This window comes from Myiozetetes cayanensis, unplaced genomic scaffold (assembly GCF_022539395.1).
Source record: "Myiozetetes cayanensis isolate MyiCay16 unplaced genomic scaffold, myiCay2020 scf9, whole genome shotgun sequence".
Classification (NCBI taxonomy): Eukaryota; Metazoa; Chordata; class Aves; order Passeriformes; family Tyrannidae; genus Myiozetetes; species Myiozetetes cayanensis.
In genome coordinates, this window is record NW_026088185.1 from 7,665,675 (window position 1) to 7,682,593 (window position 16,919).

General features: G+C 47.1%; 1 protein-coding gene across 1 annotated transcript; it reads right to left on the reverse strand.

Annotated features, from left to right (window-relative positions):
- Positions 1-843: 843 nt before the first annotated feature.
- On the reverse strand, positions 844-1,743 carry TSSK6 (testis specific serine kinase 6). Its single transcript, XM_050340124.1, has one exon. It carries the CDS (start codon positions 1,675-1,677, stop codon positions 844-846), a length of 834 nt encoding a protein of 277 aa, XP_050196081.1. The 5' UTR covers positions 1,678-1,743.
- Between the last annotated feature and the right edge of the window lie 15,176 nt (positions 1,744-16,919).

A 16,919-nucleotide genomic window follows, 5' to 3' on the forward strand; every position in this document is an offset into this window, starting at 1 on the left:
CATTTCAGGTTCTCCATGGTCAGTGGCATTTCTCATCAAATATCTTTTGGCAGACATTTCAAAAGCTAGTAAGAATCAATATCTAAATGATGTTCAGTGTAAGGTGCAGACCTTCAAACCCACACTAAAACTTTTGGCTGGGTAACGCTGTCCAGTTGCCTGCAAAGATCGTAGTGTGAATTTGGGCTGTGAACGTCATTGTGAGGTTGGAACAGTAGTGTGCAAAAAATGTGACGTTTTCTCTGCAGTAGTGATTTGCAGGACCACTACTTCTCCCCTCCTGCCTGCTCAGATCCAGTTTGGTGGTGAACAAGGCTGAGGACAGGCCAAGACCCCTGTGAGAGCAGCTCTCCTCCCTGTGAACATGGCAGCAGTGGGTGGAAAGCAGCAGAGAGGGGTGGCTCTGCCAGTCTTGGTATTAATTACATGCATTAGTGGCCAGTCACCATAATTGGCTGCACTGCTGCACCTTGCCACCTGCCCTGGCAATGCTGGCTCTGTGGAGAGCCCTGACCTGCCAGACAGGGGGTGCAGGCCCCTGCTGTGGTCAGGCAGCCACTGCTGGTGTCAGCACCCCAGGGTTTGCTCTGACCACCAGCTCAGCATGGCTGTTCTGTCTTGAAATCCAGCCTGCATCAGGCTCACACATCCGTTTTGGGAAGGGATCTGACCACCTCCTTAGAGCACATGGCCTTGCTAGTGTTTGAAGTTCAATCAGCTCCACGTACAGCTGCTCCTCTGCCTCAAAATAATCAGTAGACCCCAGAAACGCTTTTTCACAACAACATTTATTGCACCAAAGTGTTACTGCTCCTCCAGAACCTTCATGGAGGGCTCTCTCCTTCAGATGCCTCCGTTCAGCCAGCGGTTCTTGGCCACCTGCCCTGCGCCGGGTCGGGAAGCCGGGATGAACTGGAGCAGTTGGGCAATGAGGGCTTGGCAGGGCTCTGGCAGTGGGGGCAGCTCCTCTGGGTACAGCACCCCTTTCTTCTGCAGCTGAGGCATGCTGTGGATGTTGGTATCATCAAAGGGAACACGGCCGACCACCATCATGTAAAGCATCACCCCCAAGCTCCACATGTCGTACTTCTTGGCATCGTAGGGGATGCCCATCAGCACTTCTGGGGAGGCGAAGGCTGCTGTCCCACAGAAGGTGGTGCTCAGGTCCGGGTAGCCGTGGACCTCCTTGCTAAAGCCAAAGTCGCTGATCTTGGCGCGGCGGCCGTCAGCAGTGAGCAGCACGTTCTCGCATTTGAGATCCCGGTGCACCAGGTTGCGGTCGTGCAGGTAGCGCACAGCCCTCACCACCTGCACGAAGATGTCCCGGGCCTTGGGCACGCAGGGCAGCTTTCCCAGGTGTTCCACCAGCTGCAGCAGGGTAGTGTCCATGGCCTCCATCACGATGTAGAGCTTCCTGTTGCAGACCTCGATGAGCTCGAAGACGTGCACGATGTTGGGGTGCTGGATCTTGCGCACGATGGAGAGCTCCCGAGGCAGGAACTTGTACACCACGGCTCGGGATGCTCGTTGCCGATCCACCACCTTGACAGCTAAGGGGCCCTTGTGTTTGCTGGAGGTGGCTGCTTTCACCTTGGAGAAGCTGCCCTCCCCTAAAGTTTGACCCAGCCTGTAGCCTAGCTCATTAAGTAGCTTTTCTCCTCCATCGTTTCTTGGCATGATTTGCGATCCCGATGGGCTTGATCAGAGCTCATGTCTTGCTCCAGAATTTGAAAGGTGAGATGTCTGGTGTGTGGCAGCTCTCAACCTTTGCCTATGGCAACCACTGGTTCCATGGATGCCTCTGTGGGTTCCACGCCCCTCCCAGGCATTGTGATGGGGTGGAATGTTAGTGTGGCAACACCTTTGTGCCATGACATGAGTGTCTGGTGTGTTTCCTCTGCTCATGAGATGCCCACACACACGTTGGGGGAGTGTGTGCTGGGGATGGATATTTCAGAGTTTTCACCCTTTCAGCCTGTTCACTTGAGTTCTCAACATAGGGCTGTGTGGATGAAGAGAGTTTAATTGTTAGCTTTCTGGGATGAGGGACCCATTTGGGCCCCTGTACCAGTTTTCTGTACCAGGTTATTAGTTACATTAGTTACATTAAAATCCAAACTACACAGAGTGGTAAAAAGGAGTGACTTCTACTGGCACTAACTGCGAACCACCTTGGCTGGGTATAAATACTGACTTTTTTTTTGTGACGGTGCATGGAGCTATTACCAGGAAGGGTTTCTGCCCTTGTGTGGTGTGGACAAGGAACTTTAAATGCATCTTTCAGAAGGAAGAGCTTTTCAGTTTCTTGAACTTGCAATTTCTCTCCATCTCTTTTTATCAAAATTATATTTTTGAGACACAGAGAAGGAGATTTTAAAAGCTTTGAGTCAGTTTTAGTTGCCATAAGGTTGCTGTCAAATTGAGCAGAGGGCAGCTGAGCTGGGCTACAACATCCACTTCGGAGAAAAGCATCCCTCCCATCATATGCTGCATCTCAGGCCAGTGTTGACTCCTTCCTACAGGTGCTGCATCGTTTTTCACAAACAGTTGTTTCTGGTTTGTGCTGTTTTGCTTAAGCTGCTCGAGGATCCTTTCTTCCCTGCAGAGCTCACATATCCTTTCCAGCTGTACAAAGAAGCCTAGGACCACAAAACCCCTGTCTTCCTATATACCAACCCAAATGCTATTTTTAATTTTTGAATATATGTTTCACTTTTCAAGCTGGTTTTGAAGAAGAATAGTAATCAGCTGAAGATAGAAGAAACCCTTTCTGGTAAGTCCATTTAGTCAGTATTCTGGGGTGACTTGAGGAAATTAAATTAGCTAAAAGCCACAAACACAGGTCTATGTATGCTGTGGGGTGCTTTGCTCTGATGTTAAGAGCAAGTAACGTAACCACCATGTCAAGTTTTACCTGCCTAGAAGTTGTGGGTCCAAACCAAACCACTTTCCCACTTTAGAAGCTATTTCTACAGGCCATTTGGGAGTATGGGTATTCAACATGCTGTGGAAGTGTGGTTTACCAGGCATGGACCATCAGGCTCTACCATCAGACGAGCCATCAGAAGGCCAGGCAAGCAGCATGTACATTGCACTATGAAGGATTTGCTCTTAGGCAGGGGCTACCCTGCTACCCTGCCTGGTAGTGTTCCAGATCAGACTGGACAGGGCTCTGAGGATCCTGATCCAGTTGAAGATGTCTCTGCTCATTGCAGGAGGGTTGGACTGGAGATCTTTAACTGTCCCTTCCAACTCAAATTATTCTATGACTTTATGCTGCCCATTGAAGAACACCCTCAGTTCATTCTTATCTCCCCTGAAGAGAGCGCAGGCCCTTTTAACAGCAAGGACCTTGCCTGGGGCTGATGTCTTTGTGGAGGCTGAGTGGAGGGAATCACACACACATGCAGAAGTGCAGGACATTTACCTAGTGTTCCTTTTCTGTTTGGGCCTTCAAATAAGAGCCCCCAGATTTTGTATTTCTGAAGTGGATCAGAAAGAAGCCGTTTCCAGAAGTTCCCATTCAGAAACTGCGGTTACTTAAACACAGAACCATCCCACCTAGCAATCAGTAGGCCAGATGCAGAAAGCTGGATTTTGCTGGATATGCATGATTTCCTGACACATTTAGTCCTTGAGTCATAACCACAGTGACTTCAGCAGAGGCCTGAGCTGGACTTTTGGGAGGAGCCGGAAACTTTGAGATGGGTTAAACATAACTAAACCAATGTGAGCATTTTTACAAGGGAAAATGCTTAGACCAGGTGTCCCTTTCTCACTATCAGAGCACCTCTGGAAAATACCATTGCATGCTTCAGTGTGCAGAAAGATGTGTTTCCATATGTCTATAGGGGCTTGGATGATGCTCAGTATGTCTTTTAAAATAGGAATGGACAGTCACATTAAAGGCATGTTCCCAAAGCTTACAGGTAAATCCTTGCTTATAGGAAACCCCTTTGAAGCCCCTATAGTAACACAATCAGAAGAGGCAGTGCCCACATCACTGCAGTAAAACTGAAGTGGCAGCTACAAACCAGGTTGCAATGGTAAGGAGTAATGCTGTGGAGCTCTGCACTTCTGTAATTCTCCGTCTGCTTGAGGGAGCAGGTCACTTTTGGGAAGTTTTCTGCAAGCTTGGCTGAGGTGGGCAGTTTCAGTCTCAGCAAGCCCTTCTGAGAGCCCAGAAAAAGCCTTGTGCAGTTAGATGCACCTGGAGCATCCTGGGGACTGAAGGGCTTGAAGGAGACAGGAAAGAAAGCCCTGGCTCCCTAGGAAGGAAAGAGCTATTGTAGCAAACACTCCCCCTCCTATACGCTCCAGGCTGAAGCTCTGTGAGCTGTCTTGTCTGCAAGCATCACTGTGCTCCTGCCCCAGACCTGACAGCATGGCCTGGGACTGATGCAAACAGCTCCAAAGACAGACAGCAAGAGGCATGGATGAGAGGTTTTGGTTTGGTAGGGAACTGTCAGGCTGAGGGGGAGGAAAGACAGCTGAGCTCAGCTTTCTGTGTTGTACTTAATCTCAGAGAAACAGATTTTTGCCTTGTTGGCTGCTGGCTCAACATTTGTTGGTACAAAAATGCACCAAAAAATTTCTTTTGCTTTCAATCCTTGCACCTCAAGCATTGCTAACTGTGATGTAAATATTTAAGTCACACCAGTATACTTTAGTGGTGTACTCAGTACCAACATATATAAAAGGATGCTGAGCTTCTGCTCTTTCTGGTGCATTTTTTGCATCAGTGCTGTGTTTGTAGAACTTGCTTGTTCCATTGCTCTTGTTAATGAGAGCAATTAGAAGCCAGGCAGCAATTACTGGTAAACATGGTATGTGAGCAAGAGGAGCTGGTCTGCAGAGGTATAAATTATTGGAGCTCACTGTCAGGGTTTTCATTAAGGGACGTTTCTGACTCTGGTGGCATGAGTTGTGCATCAGTCTGGCATGCAGTTAGTCCCTCTGCCAAAGCATGTGGCTCCTGAAGGACCATCCAGGCTGCTGTGCCCAGAGAGCTACCTGGTGCCCCAAAAGCAACTCACCTACTCCAAACTCAGCATAAGCCTCTGAGTAAGTTCATTTGGGTGAGTTCTGCATTGCCCAGGAGGGGACTGATCACCAGACACCAAGCTGTGCTGGGCATCTCACATCAGAACCAGGAGGAGCTCTGAGTTAACCTTCTCTGGGCCCCAGGTATGACACAATTACACCATAAGGTTTTCCCTTCAGGTAACTCAGCCTTGCTGAGAAGCAGCTGAAGGTCTTTAGCCTTCTGCAGGGAGTACAGCTACCTTCAACTAGAGAGGAACACACAAGCCATGAGATGTAACAGAGAAGGGGTTTTTTTCTTTCTGCATCACCCTATAGATTTTTTTCACTAATGACATACCTGTGCAGTCCCTTTTGGGGGTGTTGCCCTCTTGCTGAACCTCAACAAGGCAGCACAACCTCAGTGTAATTACCAGATGAAATGCAGTATGGCCAACAGGGGAGCAAACGAGAGCCATTAGATGCTTTGGGAACTTCTCCCTCTCCCCTGTGAACCCATGACCCCTGAGGTCCCCCATCCTGTGCCCAATCCCTTGGGGCAGGGTTGTGTGAGTCCCACTGGCAGGGGGGCAGAAGGGCAGAGCAGCCACATGGGCTCAGATGCCTGCCACTGATCCGATGACAGACTGACACCTCTGGGGCAGGGATTTCACATGTGAGCAGACACTGTGGAGCGTAATATAGGTCCTGCTGGCACAAGTGTACCAAAATATAACTCCTGTGAATGCAGAAGACAAAACAAACCATATTTTTATACCTTATGCCATGAGGCTGTAAGTTACAACGTGTAGAACAACCTCTGCACTTGCATAGAGCCCTTGAGATTTCTTTAAATACTTCTATTTCCATACAAGCAGAAATATTTTGCCCAAGGGTTGTAATGTTCAAGACTGGTCCATGAATTCCTAAAAGTGCCCACTTTGTGGCCAGTCCATGACCAGACCTTATTGCTTAGCACCCTGTGAATGTGGGAATGGGAAAACTGATGCACAAGAAGTAAAAATAATGTTAACATTTTTGCTTGACTAAATCATTATGGGTAGCACAAAGGGCAACCACAATTTTTCCCAGCAGATGCTGAAGTTACCAAGATCTTCGGGCCAGCAATGGGTAAAGAAAACCTTAAACAAAAGTTTCTATGTTTTATCCTGTAGCTGATTCTAATACTTTTTAAAAATAAGACTGTTTTCCTTTCACAGAGAACACTGGCCTGATAAGAAGTGTGCTGCTCGCAGCACTATTTGCCATCCATTTGGATGCTGCAGGTGCACAGGGCTGGTGAAAATTTTGCAGGTGAGAACTACTCTGTAATCCCATGGAGTTATACTACACCCTCTAGGTAACAGTACCAAAGGGAACAAGCCAAGGTGAGGCTCACTTTTAACAGGTACAGCCACTCATCAGGTAGGGCATAGCCAGTAAAGAAAATGATACTTGGCAAGTACTCTCATTTTTCTAAAGATGTTATTTGCCCCTTTCTTGCCAAGAACTATTCACTGAGCTATTTAAAGGTAATTGATCGCTGGCCTGTGTGATATCTGAGCAGCTGGAAAAACGGGGCAGATTCCATGAAAAGCCACTGAATCCATGCCACCTCAAGAGCTGTATTGCTGTCACTGCCCTAGATCCTTTCCTGCAAAACCAAGCTGTCTGTGCAGTTCTTTTAGACACTGATGTTGAACAGACCTGGGAAGTCAAAGGTACAAACCCAACTGGAAAGCTTTGTCTTTGAACATTTGACAAAAGTTGTGCGTGTGTGCAATGGCAGTCTAAATTTGTGGCTCCTGACTGGCAGCAACAGCAGCACAGGCAAGGGAGAAAACCGAAGCTTCAGGTAGTCAGAAAGCTACACTTGGTAAGGTGTTGCTTTTGCTTTTTCTTTTTTTCTCTCATGTTCCAAGGATTAGTGTCTGTTTAAAATACTCGGGCTGTGTTAGGGTTTTTATCCCTTAGGCAGATAAGATTTGGGACCTCACATTCGCAGTGTTCAGAAGCAGCTGTGATCCCCACAGTTGCTTGCTGTCAGATCTTGCCCTTACCCTCTTTTCAAACAGAATAAACTAGTGGAGCTGGTTGTGGGACGAGTACAGAGTCTCCTAGAAGTTCAGCAGGGTGAGAGGAACACCACGAAACAGCAAACCCTGTGCATATTCACTTGATTAACCGAGATTGTTCAGACACCAAAGAGAAACCTGAGGCTGGCATGCCTCATGTGCCAGAAACATCTCTTCATGTAAACAAGAATTTAAACGGCGTGAGGGACATAAACTGGGTTTGTAAGCCATCAGAGGGAATAGATGTGTGGCAATAGGCCATACCACCAACTCTTGGAGCAGCTTGTGAGTGCCTCGTAGGTGCCAAATGAGATAAAAGATGGAAGTGCTAATGAGCTGGTCTGCAAGCAGGATTTTGCAGCTGGCATCGTCAGGCTGCACCTGGCAGGAATCACAAACCTGAAGGCAATAAACTAGAGTGGAGTGGGAGACAAAAGGAGCATTGGTAAATGTTTCTGAAGGGGTAGAAAGGCTCTTCTGGCAAGTTTGTCTTTGAGAAGCTTTGCACCAAAATTCTTATGGAAAGAGGAAGCAAACAGATTGTATGTCTCCATCCTTGTGGTAAGTGGAAAGTCATGCCTGGCTTGTCAGAGTTAAGGATAACCAGCTGTGTAGGGAAGCAAGCTTTACTTTTTGGTGCTGGAATGCCTGCTGAGAGGAGTAGGCATGGCTGGGGAGAGAGGGAAGCAGAGAGGAGGACTTGGTCTCAGAGCTCACCACACCCTTTCCTGGCTGCATATGTTGATCTCCCTGTGTCTTTGTTCAAATGGCTCCTTCCCACCACCTCCCTTCCGAAAGCTGGGAAGCTATTTCTCTCTTGGCCCATACTGCAGACACTTGGCTTGGCCTTCAAGTGGCTGATTCCTGAATGCTTACCTCCCAAGCCAAAGGGAAGGACTGAGCAGCACTGACAGGCTGCTGGGTCGACAGAAGCACTAAGCTTGCTCTTCCTGCTCCTCCTCAAGGCTGGGGAGAAAGCCTGGGGAGCCTGCTGGGATTCTTCTTGGCACTGGACAGCTGGTAAAGAGGGTGCGGGTAGGAACTGGGGTTCCATGCTGCACATCTCCTGAAAGCAGGGAATATCTCTTTGCTCTCCTTGTTGCTTCAGCATCCACAAATCAATTCCTATAGTGAAAGATTACATGCCTGCCACTGCCGATGACTGGCTTATCTGTGTTTGTGTGCCTGCTGTCTGTCCCCAGGCAGAGCTAGCTGGTGTTCCATCATGGAACACCAGCTCCTGTCGGACAGGAGGGAGAGGGCTTCAGGTGAGGATTTATGCAACGCAAAGCTTTCAAAAGCCACAGCAAATGCCTCTTGGAATTGGAAATGGGTGGCCATGAGTGTAGAGAGAAAAGTTGGGAAGTGAGCTTTTCTTACCACGTTGAGTAATGTCTGTTAAATCCAATTACAATCTAGAAAAGCAGGTAAGCCTTTTGTGGTTAACTATCCCAAATGAACAATACTTAAATTTCTTTCTGGGGAGAGCATTCTGTATTCTGGAAGAAATTTATCTGTCTGGCGCTTGTTGTAATTAATTTGTGGCCAGTGAAGGGCTGCAGAATTTGGCCTGTAATTAGGATATGACAGCCTACGTAAACAGGGTTGGAAAGTTGATGGCAAAGTGTTATAGCTGTGAAGCACGTGTTTAAATGCTTTTGAATAGTATGGATGTTATCAGAGGCTGATTTCACTGAGATGCTGTAGAGTCATGTTCTAAAACCTTTTCTGAAGGTGCTCAACCAATCCCTGTGGTGTCTTCTCCCACAGGTCTCGTTAGCCCTGGATGAGCCAGTCTTGTGCCAAGAGACTGGGAGGACTGGAGTTAGAGATTAGACGTGCAAACCAAAGAGCTTTCAGAGCTGTCAAGTTTGATGAGAAAGTTCAGACTGAGTCTTGGAAGGCAGTAAGGACAAATTCTAAAGGTACATTTTAAGTGGCAGATGGAGGTAATCTTGGACCAGATAGCTGGTGTGTGCATATCAAAGAGGAAGGGAGGCAGGCAGGCACTTTGGGAACAAGGCTGGAGGCAGCTGACAGGGTCTGAAGGTCTGTGTGTGGAACAGACTCCATCTGTTTACTCCATTCTGCATCTCCCTGAACAGGCTTTTATGGTATTTGAAGCTGAAACTGCCTGAGAAATCAAGCAAGAAACCAGCCATGACCCTGAGAGGAAAACCGCCGAGGCAAACTGAGGCTTATCACACGCAGCTGTGAAGGGACGGGTGGTTTGGATGGGCAGCAAGCATGGACCTGCTCACAACAGTAGCAGCAGCTCCTGCTTTACATTTGCTGCTCTGCTTTCCAGGAAATGGAGTTTTTGCTGGTTTCCCTAAAAGGGAAAAGAATCCATTGAGGCCAGAATCCAGGTGTTCCCCTGGCCGTGCTGGCAGTGGCTGCAGAGCAGGGAGCTGGGCTGGGAGGGAGGGATGGACGGTGTGCCTTCACCCCACTGCTTGGACAGTGGGTGTTCCCAAGCCATGAAGTATATATAATATCACAGTGCCCTCTTGGGGGCAGGTGTTCCTTGGAAATAGACCTTTATGATTTGTGTGCTGTGGATCTCGCTGCTCGCCACTGTTGTTTGTTCCTCGTGCTGCCTGGCTAAATCGTGGAAATTCCCACTGAACTCTACTCCTCTTTGAGAAGAGTTCAGAATTTTGGTCTTGGGTTTTTATTTTTCTGTTATTTCTCCACTGCTGATCTGCACTTTAAATCTAAAATGACTCCTGAGTGAAGATGGCAGTCTGCCCTCAGAAATGAAACCTGTCTTGTTTAAATGCTGTCAGATGAACTTGGCCGCAGCAAGAAACAAATTGTTTTAACAATAGATTTAATTAGTTAGTGTTTGTATTCCTTCACAGTGTGCTTGAGTCCTGGTGCACCTGCTGCTAGACCTGTCTGTAAGCCCTGGCATCTCCTGCACAGGAGCGTGAAGAATGACTGAAGCGTTAAATAGGGATGTGGGTAAGTGTAGAAATTCCCTGCTGACTGCTGGAACAGCCTGGAAAGGAGGGGACTGTGGCCAGTCTCTCTTCCCCTCTAGCTTTTGCAGTAGCATCTTTTGTTAAATGTTAAAAAAGGAATAAAATGTAAACAAAAGCACAACTTCCAGTAAGTATTTGGGATCATTCTGTGGGACCGTAGCTATATCATAGCTAATATGGCTCTTGGTGAGCTACTGTTGTCATTAATGCTTTGAATGTAGGATACTTAAAACCAAATACTTTGGCTGTACTGGAGCCACTCTGACTCACACAAATCGGCCTCTACTCTCAGGCATCTAGTGACAGGACAAGGGGAAATGGCCTCAAGTTGCACTAGGGGAGGTTCAATTTGGATATTAGGAAAAATTTCTTCACTCAAAGAGCTGTTGAGCGTTGGAACAGGTTCCCCAGGGAAGTGGTGGAGTCACCATCCCTGGAAGTGTTCAAAAACTGAGTAGATGTGGCACCTCAAAATATGGTTTAATGGGCATGGTGGTTTTTCGTCAAAGGTTGGACTTGATGATCTTGTAGGTCTTTTTTGTAATACAGTCCTATCATTTCCCTGATTCTTTATGTTTGGCAGGGTTATGAAAGAATCTCTGTTTTATGGAAGATAGGAAATGACAAGCCTTTGCATTTATGACAGTTTTTCCTCCATGTACACATACAAGGCTGCATGTGTGGGTTTGGGGGTTGGGTTGGTTTGTTTTTGTTTGGTGTTTTGTTTTTGGGTTTGGTTTTGTGTTTTGTTTGTTTGTTTGGGGGGTTTGTTTGTTTGTTTGTTTGGTGTTGGTTTGGGGTTTTGTTTGTTTGTGGTTTTTTTCACAAATTTAGCCAGAAGCCTGCCTGTGGTGAGGATTCAGTTGAAATAGATGTGCCACCTGGCAGATGAGTCCATGACCCTAAAAGGTGGTTTTGCTGAAAAGCCATACTCAAAGATTGATGCTGAGGGCTTCCCTACCTTTTTTTCTATTTCTAGATCCAGTTTATTTCATATCAGAAATAGAATTTTCCTAAATGCCACACCTGAAAACTTGTTCTGGGCCATGCCAGTCAGTTTTTCGTGTTGCTGCTTCTCTCCTTCCCTCTTCTCAAGTCATTATGTCCCTAAAGATAACACTTTTACAGGGCAGCCCTTGGACATCATCCAGCTATACCAGACAGCACACTCAGTTGGAAATATGGAGCATGGGCAAAAAAACACATGGTGTGAGGAATGCTTATCCCACAAGGTGCAGTTGGGAAATGCTAGGATAGATCTTCTGTTTTCCTTGATCAGTAGCCCTTTGTTAGCTGGGAGCAGGGAGAAAACCTTGTATTTCTGAGCACAGCTCGCTTGTGTGGTGAAGCCTTTTTCCTTGCTTGGTCTCCCCAGCTCCCTGCTTTCCTTCTAAGCTTTGACAAGGTAGGACACAGAATCTCCTCTGTGCTGGCTTGGTTTCTTTGGTTCTTGCTTGGCCTCAGACTGTATAAAGGCATCACCTGATTTCATTTTGCTGTTCAGTGGCCCTATTTTAAGGGTTGTTTGATTGCTACTTACTGGATCCTGCTCTCAGATGATTGTTTTAAATTCAGCAAGATTTAACTGCATTGCCTGAGCTGGTTTGTGCCAGGCTGGACTACAGCTGAGTATTTTAGGAAAGTATCTGTATTTTAGGAAAGTATCCTTTTTGCGGACATGGGAAGAGGAGGAAAAACCTATTATTTGAGAGGCTTAGTCTCGCAGAGCACAGCCTTGGCACATGGAGGAATGATAGCCTTTGCCAGGGACATGGCTTAAATCTGCTCAGTTCTGTACAGCCTGAGAGCCCATGAGGAGCAGAGTCCAGCCATGCCCTGCAGGCAGTGGTTCCAGGGTGAGTGTGGAAGGATCTCCTCCTGCAGCCACTGCCAGGGCTCTCAGAGAGCAAAGCAGGGAGGTTGCTGTTGCTCATGGTGTCTCTGCCTCTGGCATGCAGGAGCAGGCTTTGAATTTTAAGAAGAGAAAAACCTCTCTTGCACAACTGTTTTCTTCCCTCACAGTTGGTTTATTTATACATCTTTCAGACTTTTTTTTTTTTTGAGAACGAAGTGGATTCAAATCCCCTTTTGCTGTCCCATCAAGCCTGTATCAGCAGGCTGCAAAGGTAACAAGATGAGCAGGAGTGCAATGATGGCATCTCTGGGCTCTTAGGCACTGCTAGAATTCTGGCAGTCATGGGAATCAGGCACAGTCGGTTTGTAAAGACAGCAAATGTTTTATTCCTCTCAGATATTTGTGTGGCAGGTAGGTGTGATAGAGAGGCATCAGTGTGATCATTAAGGTGGTATTGTCTCCTTGCATGTTCTTCCTTCTCCAAGTCACTCCAGTGTCCTGAATGCACAGGGGGCATGGAGAAGAAATGAGGCAGGGTTTCATCAGTAGCTGTCAGAGGCAGAAATAAATTACTTCAAGTCGTATAACTTCACTCAATTTGTACCTGCTTGTGCTGGCCATACCTTGTATTTACATGGTGCCACTGGAAATTATTTTTAAGTATTAAAATTTAAATGAACATACGGTCCTGCAGGCTAAATCTGTTACCAGTGATAACATTTCCACTGCAGTTTGTTTTGTAGAACCTCAAGAAAAGCAACTGATTGGAGTGATTTATTTTCAATCCCAAGGAAAAAAATAGCTTAGAGCCTTTGTGAGCTCCAGAGGAAAAGCAACCACAGTGCTGGGCAGGCAATGTCTGCAGTCACGGAAGTGGCTGATAACAACTTTCTCATCTTATCACTTGACAGATAGGTTTTTGCTATAGGATGCAGACATGAAAGAGTCTCTAGGGCCCTTCTGCCCTATATGGGAGCTGCAGCAACAATCCTGGCACAGCTTGAGAAACTGGTCGGCTCTTAGTCACTGTGTAAGAACCCTGTTGACTGATGAGGTTTGAGGGAGGCACAAAGACCCAGGGTGGGGTGAGAACTGCCTGAAATTTGGAAGGGGTAGTACGTGGTGTGAATTACACCCACAGCATGAAGGGTCCCCAGGCACCCCTGTGTTTCATTTCACCCAGGTAAGTGAGAAGTGAATTGTTACCCTCTGCACATCTGGGCATGGTTCGCACTTCTGGGACACGGGTCATGACTGTGCCATGACAGGCTGGTTGGTCACAAAAACAAAATGTAGCAGTAGCCATCCAGAGAGTCTTCAGATCTTGGTCACTTACCACTTCCTCGAGTGGCTTCCCATGGATACTGCACAGCAGCACTGATGAAATTAGACCACTGCTATAGACAGATTACTTCCCTGTGTAATACATCTGAGAAGTTGTTTGGCATCAGCTGAGAAAGCCTCTGAGGGCTAGTGAGCAAGCAGTCACCACCTGTGACTAAAGCCTCCCCAAAAGGTGTGGTCAGACGGGGATTATGTGCAAGCAGCTTTTCAAAAGGTTGATGTGTATGATGATGGCTCTCTTCCCTCCTAGTGTCCCTTTTCCTGGGTTTCTTACACTCCCAGGAGAAATGCATCATCCCTTTGTAGATTTTACAGCTCCAGTTTCTGAGGGGGAATATTTGAAGGGGAGTTTCTAGATCTGAATTACTGAGGAAAAAAAATATCTGTTTAGGAGATGACTATTTGCATCTCTTTTTCTGACTTTTCCTAGTAGGAAAATGCTCTTTATCCTTATAAGGAGGGGAATTTCCCACCTAGCTGCCTTGTTTTCAGCTTGGATGTTCTTTTGTCTCCTTACTGGCAGACACAGCCTCTGGCAAGGGAGCAACTGCTGTTTCTCCAGCCCCTCTGAAGTTCCTCCTCACCTCTCAGAATACCAAACATATCTGATAGCTCAGGCTTAACTGCAAGATGCCAATCAGGCAGTTTGTCCTCAGGCATGGGAAAAGGCCCTGAATTACGAAATCTTCAGTTATTCTGCTGCCAAAACTTGTGGATTCTCCCAGTGCTGCGGTGACCCCAGGTGGAAAATGTCCTCAGCCAGGAGGCTCCTGGTGGTTTCCAGGCAGCACATTTGCTCTCTAGCCCCTCTCCCCACTCTCTTTTAGAAGGATCTGATCTTTAAGCACTCTTGCTGTATCCTCCTAACTCCAAAAATAGGTGTCTCTGTCTAATTATGCTTAATGCTTCTGGGTGCATAATTGCAGAAGCCAGGCAAGAGTGCAGTCTCTTTCATCACAAATTGATCAACCTGGCTAGATGATGGTGTCTGGGCTGATGTTGCTGAGGCAGACATGGGAACAGGAGCAGCGTGTCCTGCAGCTCCCTCTCCTGTGCCTGCCCCCTGACACACATAATCATCTGCATCTGCTGCAGCTGGGAGACTTGCTGGGCAAGGCACTGGGTGGGCAGCAATTATCATTGCCCTGGTTCCTGTCTCTCCTGCACATCTCCTGGAGGAACTCTTATCACAAGGCCATTTCACAAGGCCTCCTTGTAGCTGTGAATCTCGGCTTTTCTTCTTGGATCAACCTCAAAGGGCATTTTACTTCCTTGCTTCCTAGCACAGAACTTATGTGGGCACACTGGTATTTCCAGCCCTCTGCTGCAAGTCTTGGAGGGACCTTTCAGTTCCTCAGATAAAATATTCTGGGGAAACTCTACTATGTGTTTTCCCAGTCTCTGAGACATGTGATATGATTTTTGGGGTTGTTCCATGCAGAGCCAGGAGTTGGACTTGATTCTTGTGAGTCCCTTTCAACTCACGATGTTCTGTGATTCTATGAGGTGGCTACTGTCGGGGGCAGGGAAGGGCACTGGAAAGATCTCTTACCCAGCCTGGCTATTCTTGCATGCATGTTGTGCTGAAAAGAAAAAAAAAATTATCTGCTGGTTGTTGCCATGGTGTTGCCTCCAGCTTCCTGTTTCACTTTGCTCTGTGTGGGCAGATTATCACCTGTTTTCTTTCTAAGGTGACTGCCACCAGCGCTGTAATTCTCAGCTAATGCAGGAGACCCTAACGAGTGACACCTGATGTAAAACCAGTCCCCTGCAGCGCTGCACCTGCCTGGGAAGCTGCATCTTAGACAGCTTTTGCTTTACTGCCTCTACCCGACACAAGCCCAAGTGTTAAAAATTAGAGCCTTTGATTGAAACCTGCCAGAAATTATGTCTGTTTCTCACTGCCTGCCCAAGCCCGCCCTGGAGACAGACCTATATCCAGTGTGGATGGAGGTTTGCAGAGGGGTTCTGCAGAGGTCAGGTGTACCCACCTGCTTCCCATGCAGCATTTCTCCCTGCACGGGGTCTCCAGCTAGGCAAAAATATTGCTGCTGCAGGAGATTTCCTTTTGGTTGCCCATTCAGGGGTAGCTTTCTTCTAAATAGTTAGCAAAGAGCAGCTTTCCAGTTATCTAGGGGGACATCCTAGCTGCTGCAGGATGGGCAAAGGGAGGACTCATCCCTGCACGGCGGCAGAAAGGAAAGCTGGCTGGGCTGGGGTGCCAGCGAGGGCAGGGGGAAGGTACTGTTGAAAAAGGAGGGTGTTTTTGGCCGTGCTTCATGCTGGGAGCCTGTGTGGAGGGTTATCATTTATCATCGGTCTTTAAGAGCTTGCTCTACACCCTTCCTTTGGGCAATCAGAACCACTTTGTAATTCACCAATTTTGGCCTTTGTTAAGATTTATTTTTCTGCCAAACTCTTGTAGGAAGGGAGAATCTGGGGCAGGTAGGTAGCTTTAGGAAGCATAAACCTCTTGAACTGAAAACAAGTTGTCTTTATCTCCTGTTCTAAATCTCTAACTTCTCCAATGACCTCTCTGACAGATCCCCAGGAAGCAAAATAAACATGGGGTTTGGACTGGTTTATTCTGCAGAACAACTACTTGCAAAATCAATGGTGTGTTGTTTTTCTTCTCCTTTGCTGAAGCCAGAAATAGGTCAGGCAGCAAACCAGCATTTCTGAGGCAGCCAGGAGTGACTGGTGTACGCAGGTGTGTTTCAGAGGTGGCCTCTCTCTGGGGTTAATGCTCTGCCTAAAATCCCCTCATCTCCCTTCTGCTAGAAGGAGGAGGAAGTGAATTGTTTGCAGCAGAGAAATGAAACCACTTAAGATTTCCTTGAACAAAGAGGGTAGGTTTTTCAATAGAAAAATACATCTGGTACATCCTCCTACAAGGCACTGTGTCCGTGACACTCAGCTCTGCTTGTTCATGCCTGACGTCTGTGCTCGGGAGCCTCAGCCCTTCACTCAGACCCCCTCTCATTAACACTGTACCTTGCCTGCAGTTAGGCTGTGCAAGGCAGAAAATCATCTTAATGGAAGTGAATAACAGAGTCTTGCATTGTATGAAGCTTTTCTGGATCACACATGGGCTTGTGAGGTCTATTCTAAGTCACGTTAAAGTTAATATGGTCACAGCAAGACAGCACCACTCACAGTATTTTAGGTCTACTCTTCAGTAAGGTTGTCCCACTTAATTTCCCTTGGAAAAATCCTAGCCCTGCTGATTGGCTTTATTTTCTGCAGATCTTTCAGATCTTTGCTTGTCTCTTTTGAATGTCTGGCAGCATTTTCACTGACACAGGCTGTAACAAGCTGCTGCATGGGTTTTTCACAAGCAGTCACTGCCTTGGAAAAAATAGGGATCTTTGTTTTCCCATGTGTCATGTGTCCCCCTGATAGTGAAATCAACCCTTCAGAGCACACAGTCAGGGCATGAGGGTGACAGCCCACAGATCATTTCGTATCGCTCTTAATTGTTGGGGCAGCAGAGGAACAGTAATTAGACACATGCAATGTTCTATTTCCTACCTCTGCTGTAGGGTTTTTAATATCAAACTGGCTTGCTTGAAAGGGTGAGTTCCTGGACCTGAAACCTGGGAGACACTGGGCAGCTGCCACTGATGTGCATGGGCT

Coding starts and splice junctions, on each gene's coding strand:
- TSSK6 (XM_050340124.1), bottom strand. CDS start 1,677: ATGCCAAGAAACGATGGAGGAGAAAAGCTACTTAATGAGCTAGGCTAC.